A 23,640-nucleotide genomic window follows, 5' to 3' on the forward strand; every position below is an offset into this window, starting at 1 on the left:
AATCTATGATGACTACAAATACTAAATATAACCTGAGAGAAGATCATACTATGTTGAATGGAAACAATGGTGTATGTTTTCATTTACTCATGTTCATGATTTCACATTGTCAAAATACAATTGCACAAGATGGTTACAGATCATCCCTATTCCAAACAGTCCAGTTGGAAAAAAGGAGAAGCTCACCAATTAATGGTGAACTTTGTAAACAATTTCAGCAGAAGCTTTTATTTTTATCTGCTTTTTTGTTTTGATACAGAAATACTCTCCTCTTCCTTGTAAGATAATTGTTGCAAGCCTGAAATTCTCTAATCAGGCCCTGAGGTTTTTCTTGGCAACTAGTAAAACCCTCCTAATTGAGGCAACTGTATTAGAAGTTACAATGAAACCCATAAAACACTTCACTTATCAGAAGCCAAAGTTAAAATTAAGCAATATCCTTAAATCCTTCAATAAAAAATATTGCATAAAATTTGACAAATAACAGTAATAGGCATCTGTATCATCTCAAAATATCTCATGTGGGCAAATATATGTAGAAACCTCTACCTAGTCAGCTGTCAGTCTGTTTTAAATAATACAGTAGACCACCCCTAAAAATGCTATTTTAAGTAGTAACTGAGAAAAAAATTAGTTGAAAAAAGCCAACCATCTACAAGATGCTCCATGACAGGCCCCACCAGTACTACAGTACTCTAGCTGCCAAATACATCTTTACCACATGTAACACAGTTTTCCATTGACACTCTTTAGTGCGAATGTTTAATGTTTAGCTATACCAAACTAAAAGATTTTATTAATACAGAATGTTATCCTGTGCATGACTGGCTTTACTAGTAATAAGCATTGCACTTATGTACAATTTATTATTAAAAAGTAATGTGAAAAAAGTATTTAACATCCCTGTCCCCCATGACCAAATGAGATGTTTCCACAATTTTAATTAATTCTATCTGCTCTCTCTCCTCATCGGTGGACTCAAATTCCCAAGATCCACGAAAGCTACTTTTTCTCTTTTTATGGGACAAGAAACAAAACATTCTTCTGGGATCCATGAGCAGCAGCAGCAGCTGGTTCCTCTTACCCTGGTACTACACAATCTCCCTAAGAGCTCATAAGCTCTTCAACCAGATCTGTTAATTTTGCAAAAGCTCTTGAAGGTATTTTATTATTCTCCTTAAGAGATTCTTTGGCTTGCCTTTCAGATTCACCTTGCCAATTTCACTGAGTGTGCAGAACCCTGCTAGGATCAGTACCTGATTTTAGGTAAGGCTGCATCCCAGCTGAAGCTGTGAAGACAGGTTCTCTGGATTTTGTCTAGAGCATACATTTACAAACACAAAATTGAACTGAATTGAACTACAGTGAAAGATAAGCAAAATACCGTTTTTATTTTTATTTGTCCTGGCTATTAGGAATCAATATTATGACCGTAATTCCTTCAGTTCACGTTCAAAGGCTCATTTGTGGAATTTTCCAACACATGGGAAAAACTTCCCTTTCTTTAATCTAAATAATTGATATTATTTCTGACACCAAGATATGCAGGAACAATATGGAAAGATGGGATTATGCACTGCATTTTATAAAAAAATAGGTCTTGAAACTGCAAGGCTCACCCGTGTGCTTTCACAAAGTCTGATGCAATCTGGATGCAAAGGTTTTTAGTCTCTGTCTCTGAACAAAAATTAGTGAACATATAGGATGACTAAATATGAAAATTTCCCCACCTGTGTATCCTTGTACTTTTCTCTTAAGTCCATGAGCCGGTGATAAGCTTTAATTGCTTCTGAAAACTCTCCAATGTCTGTACTGGTGAGAAGATAGTTCTCCCATATTTGCCAGTGCTCATAGTTGCACTTGAGAGCTTCTTGGAGGGTTCGAAATGCTTTGATCCTAATCAATAATAAAAGAATAACAGAAATTATTACAGAAGATTTCTGCACTAAAATCAGTTGGCATAGCATCAACTAAAAAACTGCTTATTTAAAAAATCCCATTTAGAACACAGTGCCATGCAAAAGCTATTGCTCATAATTTACAATACTGATAATTCCTTAATCTGTCTTGCAAACTATTTTATATTAGTCATACACAACAGTACACTCTGTAGTTTGAACTAGGTAACTTCTCTTAGTTCTTGTAACTTTTTTTTAAAAGAAAAATTTATCATAATTTTGCCATTTATGTCAATTTTTTCCTTTCCAAATTTTTAACCGGAACCATGAGAAAACAATCTTACTCATGCTGCAGTAGTAACACACATTAAAAAATCAAAAATTACTGAGTTCATGACAGGTGCAGAATGGTTTTGACTTATTTAATCACACATTTTAAAATCATATTTATTTTAAACATTTGCACATGGCAAACATGCATATCCATTGTACAGAAGCCCATCATTTTCAACCATTTTTATCCTTAGGTCAGCTGGAACGTTTACGTACACCCTCTGATCCCTGATGCTGTGCTGCTCAGTACAAATGTGTCAGAATGGCCCCAAACAGTACCAGAGTCCTCCAATCTGACCCATCTCATACTGACAGTAGAGAGTATTATGGAATAAAGGTGGACACCACAATTCCTATAAAGTCATCATCAAGTTACAGAGCATCTTTAGTTTTTCATATGCAGCCACTGCAGTCAAGTCTTGACCATTTCCTTACCAAAGGAGAGCAGTAATGCCATCCTCTGATAAGAAAATGCCATCTGAAGCATGTGTTGGTAAGGCTTGTGAGCTTACTGTTTAAAGCCTTCAACATACTACCAAAAATTGCAATAAATTTGTAACTTTAAAATAAGAGAATTGGAATGATACATTTCTTTCTAAGAGACAAGTTGGACAGTCATTCTCTCAGATGGACAGTCACACCCTCAGTTGGACAGTCATGATATGTAAAAAACCACAAAGGAATGGATTCCTTTAAATTAAGAGTTGAAATGGAGCTTTCCTAGGCTGGTAAAAAAATCTTCTTTGGTAAGGCATAACAATACATCTCTTCTTAGTAAATATCATATAAAGATGGCCTGTTATCAAAACATGCAGTTCACTTTCTCCATATTGCTTGACTAAGTTGTTAAAAGGGCTTTCTCTAAAGAAAGACAGCCCAAAGAAATTGTTGGTTGAGTTTCCAAAGAGTGTAAAATATCCCAGCCAAGTCAATGTAATATCTAAGTAGTTGATCAGGACATTAGAAGTTTGAAATAGCTTGGTCATGGAAAAATGTAAATAACTGCCAATCTAAGGCCATGATATTAAGAGTTATCAAATACACAGAAAGAGAGTGGGTTGATAGAGCAAAATTATTTAAGGAGAACAGGTCATTTGGCATAGCTACAGCAGAACAGTCCACATGCAGGATCTTCCCATATGCACTCCCCTTTTCTCTCTCTTCTGATATACTGATAGGTGTGATCCCGATGAATAATTGTGCAAACAGTTGAGTTTTCTCCACTGTTAACAATCTCACTAAGGGATTTCAGACCCGGATTTTACTAGGTTAAATTAGAAAAGAACACTGTCCTGTTCCTTCTGTGGATTTTGCTACAATGGAAGTTGGGTTCTGCCAGAGCTCTCTGACAGGCTGGAAGGTGCTCTGCCTGACTCATGTATTGTTTCTGCAACTGCTCTTCACCATCTGTAGGGTTAGTCTGTATAACCTCCCCATCCTCCTGAAAATCAGTAAGCTATGAGGAGGGCAGATGCCAGTAAGATGGAAATGTGAAATGTAGTCAAGATAGCAAAGGGATGGGATGGAAATAGTATTCCACAAATCATCACTCTTGCTATGTAATAAAATCCTCTAGATTCTCAAAACAAATCCCCTGTATATTTAACCAATCACATAATGATGGTGTATCCTTAAACAGTTAAGTAAATTCATACCCAGACAGGAAACAGTAGGCAGCTTAAATGCATTATCTGGACTTGGAAACCTGGCATGTTTCACATGAAGGACAGTGGGCCAGTCCCAGTTTATTCTGAGAAATGTGAGACCTAGATTTCAAAGACCTCCTGGCAAACAGAGTAGTTTTTCTAGTAAACCAAAGCATGGAGTCTGTTTTCATCACAATTAATTTTTCTGGAGGAAATTCAGAATACACAAAACTTGTGAAGTCTTAAAAAGCAAACAACTCCAAAAATCAACAAAACCCCTGTCCTTTGGGTGTTAGCAAGTTGCTTGCATACACTTTTCAAAAAAATGTACTTATATTATATGTCTGTTGTATGAGACTCTGCCAAGCCTTGGCCAAATCCACAATCTATGAGTAGGGGCCTGAATTAAAAGCCTGTTTGGAGTAAAGCCGGATTTTTTTTTAAGGGAATGAAAGACAGCTATTAACTTAAATATCTTGCTTTTGTTTTCTTTTTTAAATCCTCACTCCACTTAATTTTTTTTTTTTCTTCTGGCAGGCTTGAAAAATAAGAACTTATGTATCCCCACACAAATTATTTAAGTGTACTGCTATAGATAGTCTCTGTTTTGAGAGAGCTAAACTAGCTCACACAGTCTTGACCTATAAGTGACTACACAAATAATCAAAGAAGTTGCTATTCCACAGCAAGTATAGGCCACACTCGGCTATCAACACGTAATATTCATTTAAAATTTACTGTACATTGAGTCCTATATCACATGATTCTTGTGGGGAAAAAAGCTCAGTAACATGCCCCCATTTATTGCTTTCGTTACCATATCAAATAGGTTACAAGTTTTGTATGTACTTAGTATATTAGATCACAAGAGTAGATTAAGAATAATAAAATTAAACCAGTAAAGTGAAATTAATCACTCAGTAGTTTCTCAGCCTTGTAGCAGATTAACAGACCGAAAATTATTTTGATTAAAAATACTTTCATTAAACAAGTATTAGCCAGTACACTAAGCATCTGACATTTTGAATTGTATGGAAAAGAAGGAGCGACTACCACATGTATTGCACATACTCAAGGCACTGCTGAAGACAGAGGAACTACTGAAAAGTTAAAACAAACTCCTGCTTTCTATTACTTTTTAGCCTTGTGTAGTTATTCTAATACTTCATTTTCTCCTCCCTCCTGCTCCCATTGTATGTTTATAAATTTATACTTTTACGCAAGTTTGCTATTCTTTCTCTCTTTTTTTACTTTGCTTTCTGACTACGTAACCATATAAACTGATGTCAGATTTCAAGTAAGGTTTTAAAAAATAATTTATCTTATTCTTTTGTTTCATTTTTGGTAAGAAGTTATAATGTGAAAATTCTTAAATATTAAATTCTTCCAGGTAAACTTTTATTACATTGCGTTGAAATACAAAATACAAAATAAGAGTGGCAGTCCACTTAGGTGAAATCTTCTTGTATGAATCATTAGTTTTGAGGGAAAAGGATAAGCCAGCTAGCATGTGTGCAGATTTCCATCTGTTTTTGTATACAAAAAACAAACTGTCTGGTTTTCCCTTAAATCTACTGAGGAAAATATCCTATGAAATTACATAGGTCTGAATAAATTGTTTGCTTGAAATTGACGTATCTTCTTAACTTCATGGTCAAAGTAGTTTTTATTATTCATCTTTATTATGAATATTTTGCACTGGTTGTACTTACTACATCATAAATACTTCTAACAAAAAAAAAAAAGGGTAGAGAGAGGCTGCTACTTGTATAAAAGTTACAAAATTATTTCCTATAAAATAAAATAGTTACCAGCAATTCAACCTGGGAGAGAGAACTGAAGGGCTAAGAATTGCAAAATATGAGTTAAGCACCTTATAATAATAAAAAACTCAATGTCAAATAAAAGGAAACCACAGTTATTTGTTTTGGAAGCAATATCTTCTAATTCTTTTGATGTACTTACTTCTGTTTTAATCTGATATAAGCAGTTGATAAATTGTTCCAGGCCTCAGCATTCTAGAATGATAAAAGGAGAAGTACCAAAAAATTTATTCACTTATATTGTGCTTATTTGATAAAAATACGTAAGTGAAACTACTGCCAAACATCATTGATTTTGCTAATCACACATATTGACACATACCTTCTACATGGCAGTTAAAACATTGCATTGAAATATAAATGATTATATTAAAATTGAAATATATAAATATTTGACTGCATCCGCAACAATCAGGTATATAAATATCAATTAACTGCCTTGTGGTTGCAATACACTAAGTCAGCTCTTGCCTTCAGTCTCAGTTGTAAATAGGCATCCTCTTCTAGGATCTAGCTGGGATGGCTGGAAAGGTCAGTGCTTCACTAGACTTAGCTGGCCAACTTCTCACTAGCTGGAAGCTACTTAAACTGCACCACTCTCTGTTACTGGACAAAAGTGATCTGATGTCCCCTAACGCACCTCAGGTAAAACCAGCAGAGATGAGCAGAGATGATTCCTGCCCTTCGCCTGACACTGCTGTAAATGTGAAGCCCCATCACTGAATTCAGCAAGTTACAACTAGAAATGATTTGAAGAATAGGGTCTGAGCACTGCAATGAAATGTACTCTGGTACTGAAGGCTATCCTGAGGCTTAAGGAACATTTAACTCATGCTGGGAAACCTTTCTGCGACTTCATTCATTAAAATGGTCGCTACATTGCTACAGCTGCAGACATATAAGGACAGGTTTTGCCTCCAACTGAGAGCCAGTCCAGCACCTTTTTCTCATAAAAACCCCACCACTTAACCCATTGAGAAGTCAGCTGGCTTGGTCATATGAATACAATTAAATACAGGCCCTAGAGAGATAAGTGAACCCAGTTTTAGTATCTACTTGGAAGTGAATTTACTGCACTGAACAAGAACAAAAAAACAATATATAAACTAAGAATTCCATTGTTATCTGTATGTACATTTTTTCCCCAAAGAAGTTATTGCATTTTATAATAAAAAGAGTACTCTGTCACCTCTTATTGCTTTCTCATTATTTTCTCCAAGAGAAAAGAATGAATAACAACAGTTTCTTTTGAGTAGATGGCATTAACTCTAGGCGAGCAACAAGCTGACAGTCAGGGCTTCTGGCAAAAGTATTGTCAGTGTATTTCTCAGGTAATTCAGCTGGCACCTTCACTGTGCACATTCAAACAACAGTATTGTACACATACATGCCCTGCATCCTGAAAATATGGCTAAGCTCCATTCTCCCTGTGCTCCTGAAATATACAGTTACAAATTTACTTGTTACACATGAATTTGACTTTTTTTTTCAGAAGAATTTGATTAGAGAACTAAATATTTTAATATAATTTTTGTTTTATCTCTTTTTAGCTCTCCTCACCATTTAGTCATTCCCATTTGTCTGTTTTAGCAATGTGTGCAAGCATAAAGGAATTTTTCAGATATATTTTAACATTCATACTTGGACAAAGTTAAGTACTGGATAAGTATTTTTATGATGCCTTATGACAAAAATATATCCTTCATGAACAAGCTTAATTTCTTCAAAGGGCTAAGGTTTAAACAAGTTTTTTACTATTGCTTTGCTTGTCTATAATGAAAACATCCTTGCTGCTTTTAGATAAGCCATCTGAATCATTTGTTCAAAAGTACATACATCTGGTTCCAATGTCACACAGCGCTGAAATGCTTTGGCAGCACCTTCATAGCCTTCTAAAGCAATGTATGCACAGCCCAAGGAAAACCATACACCTAGCTGGAGAGAAAAAAATAATGGTTACCTACATGCATGGACATTTCGGCACAAAAGAAATACTTTGCCCAGGGAGAACACACAACTCTTGTTGATTTTTACCCATCTTCAGCTATGATAGTATTGCACTGGAAAAAATAGTATCCTGTATGCTGATTAGAGAAAAACTTTAGGTTCAAAGTTTTAATAAATATGGACAAACAAAGGTGTTGACTGCATGAAGACCACTTGACCATTTGTGAAGTGCTCTTTAACAGTCCATTTTCATTTACAGGACAAAGGGATAGTTATTTAGAGGTTTGCATATTTTGCTTTCATTTGTAAAAAATCCACATTCACTTTATACTATTATAATTAGGTCAGATGATAAACACTAGGAAATGTTTTTCAAGGTAATCACATTTTACAGAATACATCTCAAATGACCAAACAGGATCAGTTCAAAATTACAGTTCTTTCTACTAGAACATCGACCATCTCAAGTTTCTATCGTAATGTTTAGAGATAGAAATGTACTTAAATAACGCCTTGAACAGAGAATGGAACTTTACCAGTTCAGTAATCTTGCATTTATAGTCTTTAGTTGTTACAACCAAATATCTCTCATCAATAAAGATTCAAACTGGGAGGAGAGCTCAGCATCTTTCTTCTTCATTCCCCCTTCTCAGGGAGCTGTAGAGAGCACTGAGGTCACGTCTCAACTTCCTTTTCTCCAAATTAGACAAGCTCGCTCCTCTCAGGATGTTCCTTCCAGTCAGCCTTTTTTCCAGCTTTGTAGACTCCTTTGGATGCTTTCAAGGACCTTCACAGCCTTCCTAAACTGTGGGGCCCAGAACTGCATACAGTGCTCAAGGTGAGAACTGCATACAGCAGGATAATCCCCTCTTTTGACCTGCTGGTTGTGCTGTGTTTGATGCATCCCAGGATTCACTGCCCTCTTGGCTGCCAGGGCTCACTGCTGGCTCACACAGAACTACTGTCCAGTGGTATGATGTGTGACAATGGTACAAAGCTGCACAAGGGGAGGTTTAGACTGGACATTAGGAAGCATTTCTTTACCTAGAGCGTGATTAGACACTGGAACAAATCTTCCTAGAGGTGTTTGATGCCCCAAGGCTGTCAAGTGTTTAACAGGAATGTGGTCAATGCCCTTAAAAATGTGCTTTAACTTGGTCAGCCCTGAACTGGTCAGCAGTTGGACCAGGTGATCATTGCAGGTCCCTTCCAATTGAAATAGTCTGTTCTACACTAAATAGTATCTGATAATGGCATAAATTACAGCAAAATAAATTTTCATAGCTCTTCAACAGCAAGTTGATTTGCCACAAGGTTAATTCTCAAAGAGCTGCAAGCTAACCAGTATTACCTTTTATAAAAGTTTCGTAATTCAGAAAATTATTAAACCCTAATTACATAAATAGAACATTTTCTGACAGCATTATGCTTTTTAAATGCATGCAGTCAAAACAAAACAGGACATCTTATAAGGTGTTGCAAAATCAGTCCAGGTACTACTACCCTACTGCAATAAATTCAGCCATTTCTCCATGCTATATGGCAAGGTCAAAAAAAACCCAACAGTTTTTCTTGGGAAGTTTTTTTGAGAGGGAAAGAGGTTGGGAAAAGGAAGATGGAAAAACAGGTTACATTTACTCCATATTGCACAACAACATATTACTTCTTGAGGTGTCTGTTTAATGTTTATATTCTCTTGTGTTTTGGGTACTAGTTCTGAAGTAACCAACTCTGATAACTCAGGTTCTCCTTAGGAAACCATAACAACTATTTAAACACAAAAACATTACCCTAAATTTTTTTTCAAATCAGGGACTTTAGAGGGTTGAGGATAATGCTGTTGGCTCAAACACAAGAGCTTTTACCTCTACACACTAATTGCAAACTGCAGCAAACATTCTTACAGTTCTCTCCACTTCAAACTCATTTTCCTGTCTCTGAAACTCAACTTATATCTGCTCCTGACTTAACTGTTATAAAATTTATAATTAATCTGCTTCAAAGCTTAGATCCCAGAATAAACACATGACATTGATCTTTGTCAGACCCGGCAGCCTGGTGGGCAAGCTTCATGATACTAAAAGAATTGAATAAACTTTTGCTGATGAGGGTGTAAGTGGATGGCCCATCCCTGGAGCATGTGGATAAATAGGTGAAGATAGAATTAGCAACTACATCTGGCCCTGGCAAACATGAAAACCTACTTTTCAGCATTGTCAACCTGTCACTTTCATGATTCATAAACTCATCAATCAAAGAAGAAACTCCACAAGAAGAGAAAACTATCTTTCTCAAATTTCAGAGGGCAATCCTAATAGTAAATAAACATATAGTCAATCTAATTTTTTAAGGCTCTTTTGTCCACCAGCTCTCCCACATGGCTGCTATCTCATTAATTCACCTTTATATTCTTTTTAGGTCAGTAACTTCTGGACAGGAAAAGTGGGGGCAGAGACCAGAGCGATCAAGTATGAAATTGAAGGTTAGTTCCAACTTTATAGCTCAGGATACAAGTTAAATAGTGCTTCTGTAAAGGGTGCGAGGAAAAACAGTCACTGCACGTCTTATAAATCTCATGAGCAACAGCAGCACAGTCTTACTTCTGAACTGTGCAGGCTTTCACCACTGGAGAACTGACCATGTGAGCTCTTTGACCTCTGTAATTGTTTGTCAAGCCTTGCAAGATACTAATAGTGAAAATAGAAGAGAAATTCATCAGTCATCCACAGTCATGTACTAGAACAAGCAATTCTGTGAGCAGCAGTGCTAATGAACACAAGTTTCAGGTATATTTGAACTGCAAGGCTTTTATTTGTTTGTGGATTACCCAAAAACCGATTGAGTGATTGGCTTATATAGCAAACACCTACCTCAGAGATCTCAACCACACTTGATTGGCTGGCTAAAAAGTACACAAGATTAAAGGAGGGTTGAAAGAGAATGATTTTATCCATTACAAAATTTGGGGAATCACTTGATGCAGTCTAAAAGTCTCTTCTCCTTCAGAAAGGTTTCTAATAATCACAAAAAATTAGAATTTTTTTGTAATAGGGAGTCTTTGTTTATCTAATAAATTAGTCACAATTCTGGGAACAAGTTAATAATTTAATTAATTATTATTTTCCTTGTGGTAAAGTCCTTACATTCAGAATCAATTTCCACTCTGCATTTGACCCACAATATACCCTGGAACAGGAAACAATTCATTTCTGTAGTCACAGAATACAGACAGAATTTAGGAGATGGTTATGTCAATCTGCACTATCTAGCTGCTCAATCTGTTTGTTTGAAACAATTCAACTGAATCTTAAAAAGAGCTTCCTAAGCAACAAGAGGAGGAAATGTTCACTTTCCTATATGGACTGGCCTATTTTTCTTGGATTTCCTTTCATTCTACACTTCCGTTGGATAGGGTACAAAATAAAAAAGCATTTCAGCAGAATATTTCTCAGTTTTGACCCTGTAGGCCATCTCCTGAAGCCCTTTATTATCTGGAAGTCCTCTTGATTTAAATAAAATTCCTATCTGAGTAATATATATTCTGCGGGCATTTTTGGTCATTTTATTTTCCAATCTAAAGATGTTTATAAGTTATATGGAGTTCATTTGAATAAGAATAGGACTCTGATTCATTGGAATAAAATATGTCAGCAAAATACAAAAAAAGCTTCATGAAAAGAACTTGAATGGATGGAGGCATTTAAAATTTTTCTAATGCAAAAGTCCAGTTAGTCACATGGAGCTTAAAACAGCAGCTTCAGCAGTGTTCTTTGAGGGGCAAAGAACAGAAAGAGGAATACCCTGCTTTTGCATGGACCTAGAAATAGATCTGAAGAGCACAATTTATATACGTAAACAACCACAAAGCTTTTTTAACTTCTGAAGATCTTCCACAGGTTGAACCTTATTGAGGTGGGATCTGATGTCTGAGAAACTGAAACAAGATTACAAATGTTGTCTGCAGAATAGCTTGCACAGATCAGCAAGAGAAACCAGCCTCATCAAAAGAACTCTTTTCACCATGGTTTCAATTTTGATGCATTACTGTAATAGAAGTTACTGTCATCACAAGCATAACACAGCGCTTCTCAGTGACTCCAGAACAAGACAGACCAGAACACTCAAAAAACATTTCTGTGAAATACAGAGATGACAGTTTGCAACTCAAAGCCAGGGCAAACTCAGATAGGGTGAAGGGAAACTTTCATTAAAATCTGCATTATTCTTGTAACTGTTTTGCTTTATACGTTGTTCATGATTTTTTTCATGGTAAATATTAATTTGCAGTGGTTTCACCTCTTTGAAATTTCTTTGAAAGAGCTCTACAGGCAAAGATTTACCTGCATGCAAAGACCTGGATGCAAAAGGATGTCTTCATTTCATACTACCATTTTTAGCCAGTCTTCCAAGTACATGGTGAAAATTTTGCTAAGAATAGTAATAAACTCTTATTTTGGTAACTGTGCCTAGAACTGTCTTTTAAAGAAGTGTCATCATTCAAAACTGAACACATGACCTAAAACCAAAGCCGTATGTGCATAATTTCCCAACCTGCATAGGGTTGATCTGTACTGAACGTTCAAAGCACTCCACACATTCCCTGAATTCCCGGTTGCGGAGATGGAGGAGGCCTTTGGAGCGCTGGGCGCGGGCACTGCGATGCCTGGAAAGCTCCCAGGCCTTGTCGTAATACTGATGGTCTTTAAGAACATCACCAAGCAAACAATATAATCCTGGTGTTTCCTTCTTCTCTAACTCCCGCCTGAGTATTTCTTCTGCCTGTTAAAGAGCAAAGAGAAATCAATACATAATGAGACCATTTATTTTCAGTTAATTACCTACGTGAACAAATACTCCTGTAGCACTTTGTAATCATCTGCTGAAGATTAAGAAGTAGGGCTAGTGAGGAAACGGAATCTTCATCCAACACAGCACCAAAGATAAAGTCTAGAAAGAACCTGGTTCCAAACTGATGTTTAAAACATACTTCAACATAATATGGTGGCTTTTGGTTTAACACACCAAGGAAAATTAAACCATAAAAACAAGCTTACTCCTTTCTTTACATCTTAGGTATGTATTCTGTCCCAAGAATAAGTATCAGTCCTGGACATCAAACCTACACCTAACTCACAGCAATGCAGTATCAGCACCATCAAGGTATCTGCGATTCTAGAAGTTTATAATTTTTTACATGTCCTAGTAAGTATTCTTGCCACGACTCTCCTTCCCTTTTCTCTAATTGCCCTTTTCTGAAAATAATTATTTCCATTCTATTGTGTCTCACATTGACTTTTATACTGTTGGTTGTGGAAATGCCATGCTTTTATATAAGATGCAGAAATGGTAAATTTATCTAAATGTTTGAAATAAAATATATTTGAAATATATACAGCTTTATGAAAAAGAAGACACAGGCTGTGTCTTCCAGACATCTATTATGGGCTGTAACTAACTTTCAAAAGCTATTTTTCTCAGGGCCACTATCTTTGCTCTAACAATAAAATCATTGTTTCTCTTTTAAACAAGAGATAGTCTGCCTTCTGTGGATTTTTGAAAAGACAAATACACTGGACAGATGATCTGGTGTTCAGATGGAACTGAAACCTCAGTCCCCCAATGCAAACTCAGATCAGCATAATTTTTCTCTCAGAAAATATCTACTTGTACCATCTAAATCAAGAAAGGTCTAACACAGCCTGCCACAGAATTAAAGTTCCATACTGTAACTCCAGTCATTCTTCTATCATAGCTTGATTACTTAAAAAGAAACCTGACATCATCTCTGCATCCAGATTATTACTGCTTTTCTCATATAAGAATTGGTTTCTTTGATCTTCAGATGATCTTTAGAGAAGTCTTTTACTCCAATCAGTAAAATTCATAAAACCTATCTGAAAATCATCTTTAGAAAAATGCTTGGTTTACCTTGATTTGAAATATTTAATGCATAGCAATTTTAGCATCTCATTCTTACTATTATTTTTGTAAAGTAACAGTAACAGTGCACAAGTGTGAAGAAGAGTTTAGATTTCTAGAAGAATCTTAAAATTAGCAGAAATAGAATCCCATTAGGAAGAAAACTGGTGGCAAATTATAAGGAAAATAACTTGATGGCAAGTGTTTTTAAGTGCCTGTGAAGCAGCTCTCTAAAAAAAGCCAAAGAAACTATTGTTTAACATTTAGAATTAGCCCAGCCAAAGCACTAGAAAAATCTTGCCTAACACCTGGAAGACTATACTTACAGAATCAGAGTGCTTTAGTTTGGAAGGGAATTTGAGTATTATCTAACTGCAGCCCCCTTGCCACGAGCAGGGACACTTTCCATGAGACCAGGTTAATCAAAGCCCCATTCAGCCTGGCTTCCAGGGATTTGGTTAAAGTGCCATTTACTTCCTCTTAGCTGCCTCCATTAGTTGCTATAACATATTAATAACAGACATTAAAGAAGATTTTTCTCTTCCAAAGCAAAGACAGCTGATTTTTTGCAGTAATCACATTAGACACCAAAAGGTAAGGTGGGTTTTTTTTCCCATTCACATGAAGAAACAATATTGAAATGTTGCTGTGTAAGGAGATACGAGGTGAAAAGTGCATTGCAAGCTGCATCTTCACCACTTCCTCTGCAGGGCACTCCCAAGCTCAGATTGCTATCATGTGGCAATGCCTAGACTGGAACAACAGCCACTCACTAATGGTGTTTAACATTTAAGAGCATAAAAATACCATGTTCTGGTCTAAGCTTACAATGACTCATTGCCAACATAAATAATTCAGCACACAGATAAAACAGAGAAGTAAATAAGCAGAAATCTGACTTTTTCTTCATCTGATTAGCTATCTGATCACCTCTCTGGAATGTTGCTAACATTTTTATTACTTAAATCTTTAAAGGCTAGTACAAAGATCAAACTAAAAGAAAATCCCTATGTTATCAAAATCTTTGCCTTCTACAAAACCAGATAATACTCTAAAACTGGATTTTTCATTTTACCTAGGATTTTGGGGTGGTGGTAGGGGGAAAAGATTTTTCTCTTTCTTTCTCCTAACTTTAGGTAAAATGTTTTCAAAAAATCATATTTAATCTTTGCTAAGAACCCTGCTTCTGCAAAAACAAATCTTTCCTTAAAAACAAATATTATCAAAAAACATCTTTCACACAGTGCATGTAATATTTGTAAAAGAAATACAGCCACTAGAGATTTATTTTACCCATTAAAGGGATACTAATTATTAATAAGCATGTTTATAACTCCAAGTTATAACTAAATCTAGAAAGATATGATATTAAAATTATGAATTAAAATATAACTTAAAAAAAAAAGGTGCTGTATAATTGTCACTGACTGAATCAGGTGCATTTGTAACAACACTGGTTTTTCACAGCACAGTCTGCACCAGAGTGGATGGAATTCAATACTAACTTCAGTAGTCAGTTGATTTAAACACAAGAAAGGTTTAGGCTCTTATCTTGTCTTCTGAACTACTACGAGTGGTATGGGAATTAAACAGGAATACTTCACAAAAATCTCCTGTCAGTAATGAGGGGCCTAGTTTAAACAAAAGGTGGTGCCTTTTCTTTACTCACTACGCAGACTCCCGGACACCAAGTGATGATTCATCCTGCATTTGGCTTCCCAGTCTTAAACATCCATTTGCCATACCATCCCTGCGTTCCTACATTTTTATTTTATAACTTCCTAAAAGACCCTATTAGCCTCACTTTTCACTGCTCTACCAGTTCTATTATTTTACAATTACTTCCTTTGCTAGTTCAAAGTATTTCCTAAAAAGTCTTATTTTTTGTGCTTGCACATAATTTGCTTGGCTAACAGATAAGTAGCAAGAAGAAGCAGAATAGAGAAGCATGGAAAAAGGCAGTGAGAGAAAAGGAAAGCTCTTAGGTTTTCATTTCATGTTCCCTGTAATTTCATGCAAGACCCTGGGCAAGACCTTCTCTTAGTTTTGTAACCACATAGAGGAATGCTTATCTGCCTTCTATGACTGTTACTATATATAATGGAAATGAATCAAGTTCTTGAATGAGCTCATGCACTAATCAGTGTAGCACTGCTTCACATCTGGGAAGTCATACCTGACTTTAAAAGTGGGCTTTTGAGATCTTGCCATAATTGTGTTTCCTCACTCAAATGTTTTGAGGTATTTGTGTCATGCAAGACAAGAAAAATAACCCTGTAGAACATGGTTTGCTGGGATAAGTTGGTTTAAAACCAGACTCTGTATCATGCTGTATACTCTCATGAGATGACAGAATGGAGATAGGGCTGAAAACAGGCTATTGCAAGATGGACTATCCATCTGATGCCAAATGGCAGATCTCATTAATCTATCAAAGGTCAGCAGCTACCATGTGACAGAATTCTTGCAAGGGAGACAGGCCTTACTTCAAGTGGAAGATCTGAAAGGTCACATCTCTGGTTCACCCTTTCTTTTTCTTTTAGCAGGGAAATAGTACCATTGTTAGGTGGAAGAGACCTCTTACACCTTAGACAGAATTGTCCAATGTTAATAATACTCTTGAGATCTCTGGGTAGTTCTCACAGTTAAAAGAAGGGAGAAGGGCACTTTTCAACAGCAGTTCTCACTACACACATGGACATGTCTCCTTTTGCAACAAGTCTGTTAAAGGAATACAATGAGTAAAATACTTCAGTCAGAAAGCCACAGCAACTATCAATATACTGTGCATTCAGGTTTTATAATAGTTTTTTCTCGCTGTTCTGTGCCATTTTGGTCATTGCTTGGCACTCTATTACTCTTGTTGACTCATGTAATAATATTAGTTCCTATTACTGTTCAGGTTATAAAACAAATTAATATAGAGCCGTATCTAGTAACAGTAACAAATCCTCAAAAAAGTTTGCTAAATGTTAGTTACATCTTACTCTGCAAAATTTTTACAGCTACATGGCCCTCTTATAAGCAAATTAATTATATATTTTCTAACAGCAGAATGTGGAGCTTCAATTGGCTTTATCTACATGCTCTGTTTCTTTATAAGCAGGTAATTCCAAAATAGGAGGAAAGAAGGTACTACTTTGATGTGTAAGTACTCATCACATTGGTATTGCTGATATTTAGCAATTTTATTAGATTTTTTCATGATTTAAATTCAGGTTTTCTATATAAAAGCATTTGTGAATGAAAACATACAGAAGTTTAATAAAGAGAGTTTGTTCTTTTGCACAGATATATGCTAAGCTCATTAATAATTTTAACATCTAGTGGCTAACATACTACTCCAGTAGATTTTTGTGCATTTCTACAAAAATAACCACCATGTTTAGAAACATTAAAACACTTTGGTAAATATATGCAGTTCACACTTAGAACACTTTGCAATAAAGCGCATAGATACTCATTTCCCTCAGTGCACAGCTACATGTTTCTAATTTTCTGTTTTTTTTGGTCCAGCAATACTGTTATTTCATACTTACACAGCATTTTCTCTTTTTCAAAGCACAGCACAATCCCTCATTCTGAAAGCATTTCTAAGCAGTTTCCTGTGTCAGATATCCTGTCCTATTCTCTGAGTGCCATTTTCATAACTCCCTAAGGGCAGTTTGTGAATGTAACTAGGACAGAATGCATTTCCAGGAAATGGAAAATCTGACCTCTATTTCTCCACTGTACTGTGGAGAAGACTGTGGTATTAGCATGCTATCCCGAAGGCATGCATAATGTGGCACAGAATTTGCCAGCAAGACATATCTGTCAGTTTATAATGAACAAAATCTAGGTTCTGGTGCATGACAATTAGAAAAAACATGTAAGTATAAGGAATTCTGCTTTTTTTTTTCTATCAATTGAATTTATATATCTCTATTCATTAAGCTTAAATTATATTAAAGCACAGTCTTTGTGCTTGTGGTATCACAAAGGCACATGTACATCCATACATTTAATGATACCATACACCAAACAGAGGGAAAGGGAGGGGAGAAAAGAAAAAATACTATTTTTCTCTGAAATGTAATATTTCTGAATATCTATATGAATTCTGAAAACACTGCTTGATAGCATAAGTTCCTGCTACAGCCTGTGTGAGAGTTTGCACCAGAAAGAGAACACAGCTAGAGTTACATACAAGTAGGCATTGCTTCCAGGTATGATTTTCTAAAATTTTCCTACCATTGCTCTAATAGTAAAAGCAAAATAATCAACAATAGAAAGGCTAATATAGCCTGTTACCAGCAATTTTAAACAGTTGTATCACTGATATGCAGAGTTAGGTGATGGCTTTTAACTGTCTTTGAAGCTGATCACACAGAGTGCTAAAGAAATTATGGAGAAGTTCAGGAAAACATCAACACAGACTTAACAAGTGAAGTCTTTTAATCTTACATCACTTCTTGTCTCAAGTGTTTGATTCTGTAATTTGAATATGTTAACAAGAAGCAATTAAATACATCAAACACTGATGTTACTCTATTTAAAGTGTTTTAAAAACTGCACTGCATAGTTTGAAATCAAGTGGGAAAGAAAATTAATATCCCCTTCAGACAAAGTTTCAAGACTCCATCATGAATGACTGCTGCAGCTTTCCTGAAATGCCCACATTGCTGTTTATCCATAGTAGTTAATTCAATTATCCTGGAATATTTTCAAGGATCACTGTCACAATCTTCTTTGCATCTCAAGTTGCTTCTCATTTATCAACTTCTATGTTGCTTCTTATTTATCAACTTCTATTTCATGTGGCTATTACTCCAAGTCAATTTTTCCTAAGCAGATTTTCCTGTGATGACACCCCTGTAGAAGTGAGTGTCATTAGTGATTTGCCAGCCAAAGCCAGACGGTCCTTCAGCCTTCAGATGCTATTTCAAGATGGGATCTCAGCTACATGAAACATTTTTCTTACCTTTCCATGTTGTCCTGCTCTTTCATAGCAGATTACTGCATCTTCCCACATTTCCAGCTCCTCAAATATTTGTAAGGCAGAGCTGGTGCATCCCATCTCAAAGAGTAAGTTTGCAAGCTGGCGCTGGAAAGGTAAGAAATTCCAGGTAACTGAAAGTAGCAAATAATGCCTACAATTTCAAAATATGTTAGAGGCATTTCTGACATCAACAAGAAGCAGAATATTCCATAGAAATATGGAATTATTCTCCTGAAACTTCAGGTTGGAACCTCAAACAGTGTATATACCTCAAAAACCCCCCACCAACTGAATAAAAACTGTTGTGTTTTGAACAATTTAACAATATAATACAAAACCAGAAATGGACATGGCAAGAATGAATTGACAGAGATGAAGTTCCAGCCCTTAAATGAGTCCCATGCAGCTGGAGAACAGCTGCAGTAGGATGTTGGGAATGCTGAGTGGGAAACAGAGACCAAAGAAGGGAATTAAAGCCCCTTCTAGCAATGCTTTGTCATAGCAATCTGTACCTGCAGAGAAACAAAGATGGAGAGAAAGGCTCTGATACAATTCTGCCCAGTAGCTGTGAGAAATCATTGTCCCAAACAGCCACTTCCAAAGGGTGTTGGTTTTTACCCAAACCAATATTGAATTTGAGTTTAGGTTCAACTCCCTAGTTGAGTTTTCCTCATAGTTCAGTCAGCCTCTTTGTTATTTCAAATTCAGCTATTATTTCAATGTACTAATGAAAATAAATGAGTAATGTCTTCAATTTAAAAACAAACATGGCATTTTTTCATGACTTTGAAAAGTCATCTTTGGTCTTTATTTTTTAAGAGAAGATTAAAATTGCAACTAGGTTTTAACCTTTGAAGAAAGGGTAACATGTCCTATGTGTGACAGACAAATAGGTTTGCAAAAATAAATGGGATCATTCTGTGTATGGACAGCTACTTATGCTCCACATAATTAACCTCTGCAGTAGACTTGGTCATGCTGAATGGACTCTGTGAAATTGTCTACATATGTTATGAACCTATCCTTATTGTTTTGGGTTCAGTATCTATTGCAAATCCAAGGAGTTACTAGAGGGGACTAGACTAGTAGTAAAAAAAAATTAACATCTAGTTACAATTCTTTGATATAAATACTTAAAAAATTCTGAAAACCTCTTTGTTAGCTTGATATTAATCACTTATGAAAAAAGTTTTGCCATTGTCTAAAACTAAATCTCATTAATGTTTAATTAAATTTGCTCAGTTATATTTGGTAAAATTTATATATGCAATGTGTCTTAATTACTATGACTTGAAGATTGAGTCATCTTTCATTATAAATCCCTATTTTAGCATTTCTATCTTTGGCTTAGAAAACTGGCTTGGATTGAAAATGCCAATGACAACTGGAAATGAAAACCATATTTGATGGTTCTATTGCAAGTGCCTGTTGAAAGGTTATGTAGAAAATCTTGAGAATGTTTAGAGAAGATATGATTGGTTAAAACAACATGCAGTGAGATTAGAAATCAAAAAGGAATAAAACACCATTAAAAGTAAACCAACACGAACACCTTTGGAGGTATGCAATGTTAACAATTTACTTGAGTTTGTTAAATACAGCATCATCAGATAAGACTTTAGTGTGTAGATTTCTGTTCTAGAAAATGAACAGTGTAGTTATGGGTATAAAAAAATCCTGTCAGTATTAGTAAAAGAGGGGACCGTCTCAAAAGAAAAGCCTTCTCAGCTCAAGTTCTTCAGTGTACTATTGACTCCCAACCTGACTGATTTCACCATGATCAACTTCCCAAAGTGAACTTTAAAAGACAAGAAAGATGCAAGTAACAGTAGCATAAGTAAACCAGTAATAAAAGGTTTTGTGGCAAGTTTATTTTAATAGGAAATATGTTTGAAGCTTGCAGGTTTCAGTCTACTTTGTACTGGAGGAAAAAAGAAAGTAAAGATTTTTTTTTCCTAAGCACTAAAAAGCAATTACTCCTGTGCATGTCAGAAGAAGACATCTGAAAGCAAAGCACTGTAGAACTTGACTTCTCTCCATAAACAACTGGGTATGTTAGGCGATGTCTCTATTCCTACAGGGTTTCAACTCAAAGTTGCATCACTTGACTTTGGAGTGACGCAGCATCAAAAATAACCACCACAGACTCTTAAGTAAAGATTGAAATGGGATTGTTTCACACCTGTATGGCCCAATGTGGAGGCACCTGACAGCAGTAGAAAATCTTCATGCGTTCAGATACTGATGTATTTGTATTTTCAAACTGGTCTGCAAGTGCCTGTAAATGCAAAGTATATCCTGATTTAGTATTTACTCAGATTTAATCAACCTAAACCCCCTACAAATTCAAAGTATTCAGAATTCTAGGCATTTTTTACATACTGGAGAAATTATAATCAAATATAATCAATACCAGGAATAAGAATCAAATTTACAATCCCACGTAAATACTTGCAGAGTCAAACTGCATCAACTATTAAAGTGACTCTGCCGAATGCATTTCAATCCTTAAGCTAAGTTAAGTTTTCCCCTAAGACAGAATTGATGTGCTTTAGGCATGACATTTCTAATTTAAAAGAGAAAGACAAACATATTAAAGTGGACCATGGTTTTGGAAACAGCTCTAATACAGAATAAATTATTGTGACTTGGCATACAATTAAATTCAGGCTATTTTCTTTCCTTTGGTGGAGCTTTGGATTGTTGAAATATTTTCTTCTGAAGCCCTTTGAAAGAGAATGGTAACTTTCACAGAGATAAACTGCACCATTTTTTTTCTTTCTCTGAAAATCCACTATGAAGTTATTTAAATCAAAATTCAATAGCAAAAAACCCCACAATATTAAAGAAGGCTATAGCCAGAAAGGTGGTTAGAAATTTTAAGGTAAGGGAGAAACTCTCTTCAAATGCCAATCACCATTAAGTAGCAAATTTAAGGACAGCATATAAATAATTACTTGTGTTCACATGATTCACCTATCAAAGTCTCTTTAATTTTAAATACTAATATTAAATACTAATATTTAAATACTAATTTTAAATACTAATATTTCACATATTTCATCTTATTCACATTCTTTTTCATAAAATTATCTCCAGAGTCCTGTTCCTACAGATTATCCAGAAACCTATGCCAAGCAAATGGCTGAAATGTATTTGTAGTAAGGAAAATGACACACTAATAAAATTGCATTCCTTTACACAGTTTCAGGCAAACCAAAAGAGACAGATTAAAATAAAACTTTTAAAGTAATATTATTGAATTTTATAACTTATTTGAATACAAGCTATATAATACATTACATTTCTCTGTTTTAGTTCTGCTGAAATGTTCTAATGAAATGCAGAGGCACGTTTTTCTATACTCTGTTGTAACAAAAATTAAACAAAAAATTGTCCAATTCCTTGGGTACCCATTTTATGAGAACAAACATTGTAGTAAAAAACAGTTAGAAAATTTAAAAACAATAATTGCTCTAAGCCTTAGAAAAGCAGGAAACTCCTAAATATGTCCTGCAAAATAATTTTTTGAGGAGTACAGGAAATGAAAGGCAAGAAATGTTTTAAGTGAATCAAAATAGGTTTTTTTTTAACTTTTTGCCGCCCCCTTTTCTAATTTCTATTGTTTCAACAGAAAAACTGAAATACAAAGAAAAACATTTTTTCAGAAGAACGTATTTTATTTTAAAATGTGTGGCCACATCTTTTCTACACTTCACAAGCAGAAAAGCCTAATATAAATGATGTTTTAGAGGAGAATATGATTGTTAACAAGTAGAATTCTCCCCCTTCCAAAAACCAATACTGTACTCTGTTCGGAGTTCTAGCAAAAACTGAAAATGTATGTACAACTTATGAATATTATACATTCCTTAAGAAGAGTAAATAGCAATGAATTTAGAAGTCCTAAAAATTTGTGGTTAAAGCACTCTTTAATACATTGAAAAAATAAGCTCTGACAGTTGTGCCTACTATTGATATATAGAAAATAAGTTACTCAAACTTTGAATTCTGTGTTTCTGGATAATGCTTGAAGAAATAATATTTGGGTTGTATAATGGCAAGAAAATGAGAATTCTAACATTATTGCACAGCTAATATCTAATATTTATTAGCTCATAGAACAATAAAAATCAATAAATTCAACAAGTGAGCTCTATCAAGTGAGCAGTCTTTCTCATGAATAACCTTCAACATAAATACGCTGTAATAAAAAAATTATGTAAATACAGAATACTTGCAACACAGTCAGATGAAAGATTTTGTGACTTAGTTTCACTTGAGACTCAGATTCCTGCCTTGCAACTTGTTACATAGTAATAGAGCACAAACTAATCAAAATTCACAATTCTAAATGATATGAGTTCTTCCACAGGCAACATTTTAAAACGTGAACAGGTTACTCTCCCACCACGTAACACACCCTCTTCCCAAGGCTTAAACTGCCATAGCAATGAGTTCTAAAGTCAAAAAACACAGTATCGAGACACTTTAATCCAGTCTGGAAATAACAAAACCAGATAGTTTTGATGGAATTTTATATCATGAGGAAAGATTACGCTATTGCCACATGAAAGCAGGAAAAGACAGCTCTAGAAACTACAGTGTGTTTTCCCCACCTCACACTCCAATGTCTGCTCGGAGATTAAGCAATACAATAGGCAGCCTGTTTGGGATAAGCATACCATGCTAATTTGAAATGATCACAGTAGGGCTTTTATTACTTTACTTATCAACCTCAGTCTAATCACTTTTCTAATCAATCTCAGCTGGTAATTATCCACAACTGAAGTATATGAAGCTTGTAAAGGACTTTCCCACCTTGGACATCATTTTCGTATGTTCATTCCCATTGTATATTCCTGCTTTGCTTGTATGTTCAAAAAATGTATAACACCACTAAGATCCTCAAGATAAAATATCAGCTTTGATCTTTGAGCCTGGCCAAATTTCAATCTCTTCATCCACTCCACATGTTTTACCATCCTTATCTTCAGCCACTGACTGAGTTAGAACTTTTTTTTTCTTTTTAGCCAGACCTTTTCTCCGTGCTTAATCTCTGGAAATACTATTACACCCTTACAGTTTCTGAA

The 23,640-nt window shown here is 35.3% G+C and overlaps 1 protein-coding gene across 1 annotated transcript in view; it reads right to left on the reverse strand.

The window, feature by feature from the left end:
* The window catches only part of TTC27 (tetratricopeptide repeat domain 27), a 113,646-nt gene that overhangs the window by 11,703 nt on the left and 78,303 nt on the right, over positions 1-23,640 (reverse strand). Inside the window, exons 11-16 of the mRNA XM_053939484.1 lie at positions 20,730-20,825; positions 18,530-18,652; positions 12,199-12,426; positions 7,537-7,635; positions 5,843-5,895; positions 1,731-1,896 (exon numbers count right to left, since the gene is read on the reverse strand). Coding sequence (XP_053795459.1) covers positions 1,731-1,896; positions 5,843-5,895; positions 7,537-7,635; positions 12,199-12,426; positions 18,530-18,652; positions 20,730-20,825 — 765 coding nt within the window. The remainder of the gene's footprint in view (positions 1-1,730; positions 1,897-5,842; positions 5,896-7,536; positions 7,636-12,198; positions 12,427-18,529; positions 18,653-20,729; positions 20,826-23,640) is intronic.

The sequence above is a fragment of the Vidua chalybeata genome, chromosome 3, assembly GCF_026979565.1.
Source record: "Vidua chalybeata isolate OUT-0048 chromosome 3, bVidCha1 merged haplotype, whole genome shotgun sequence".
In the NCBI taxonomy this organism is placed as follows: Eukaryota; Metazoa; Chordata; class Aves; order Passeriformes; family Viduidae; genus Vidua; species Vidua chalybeata.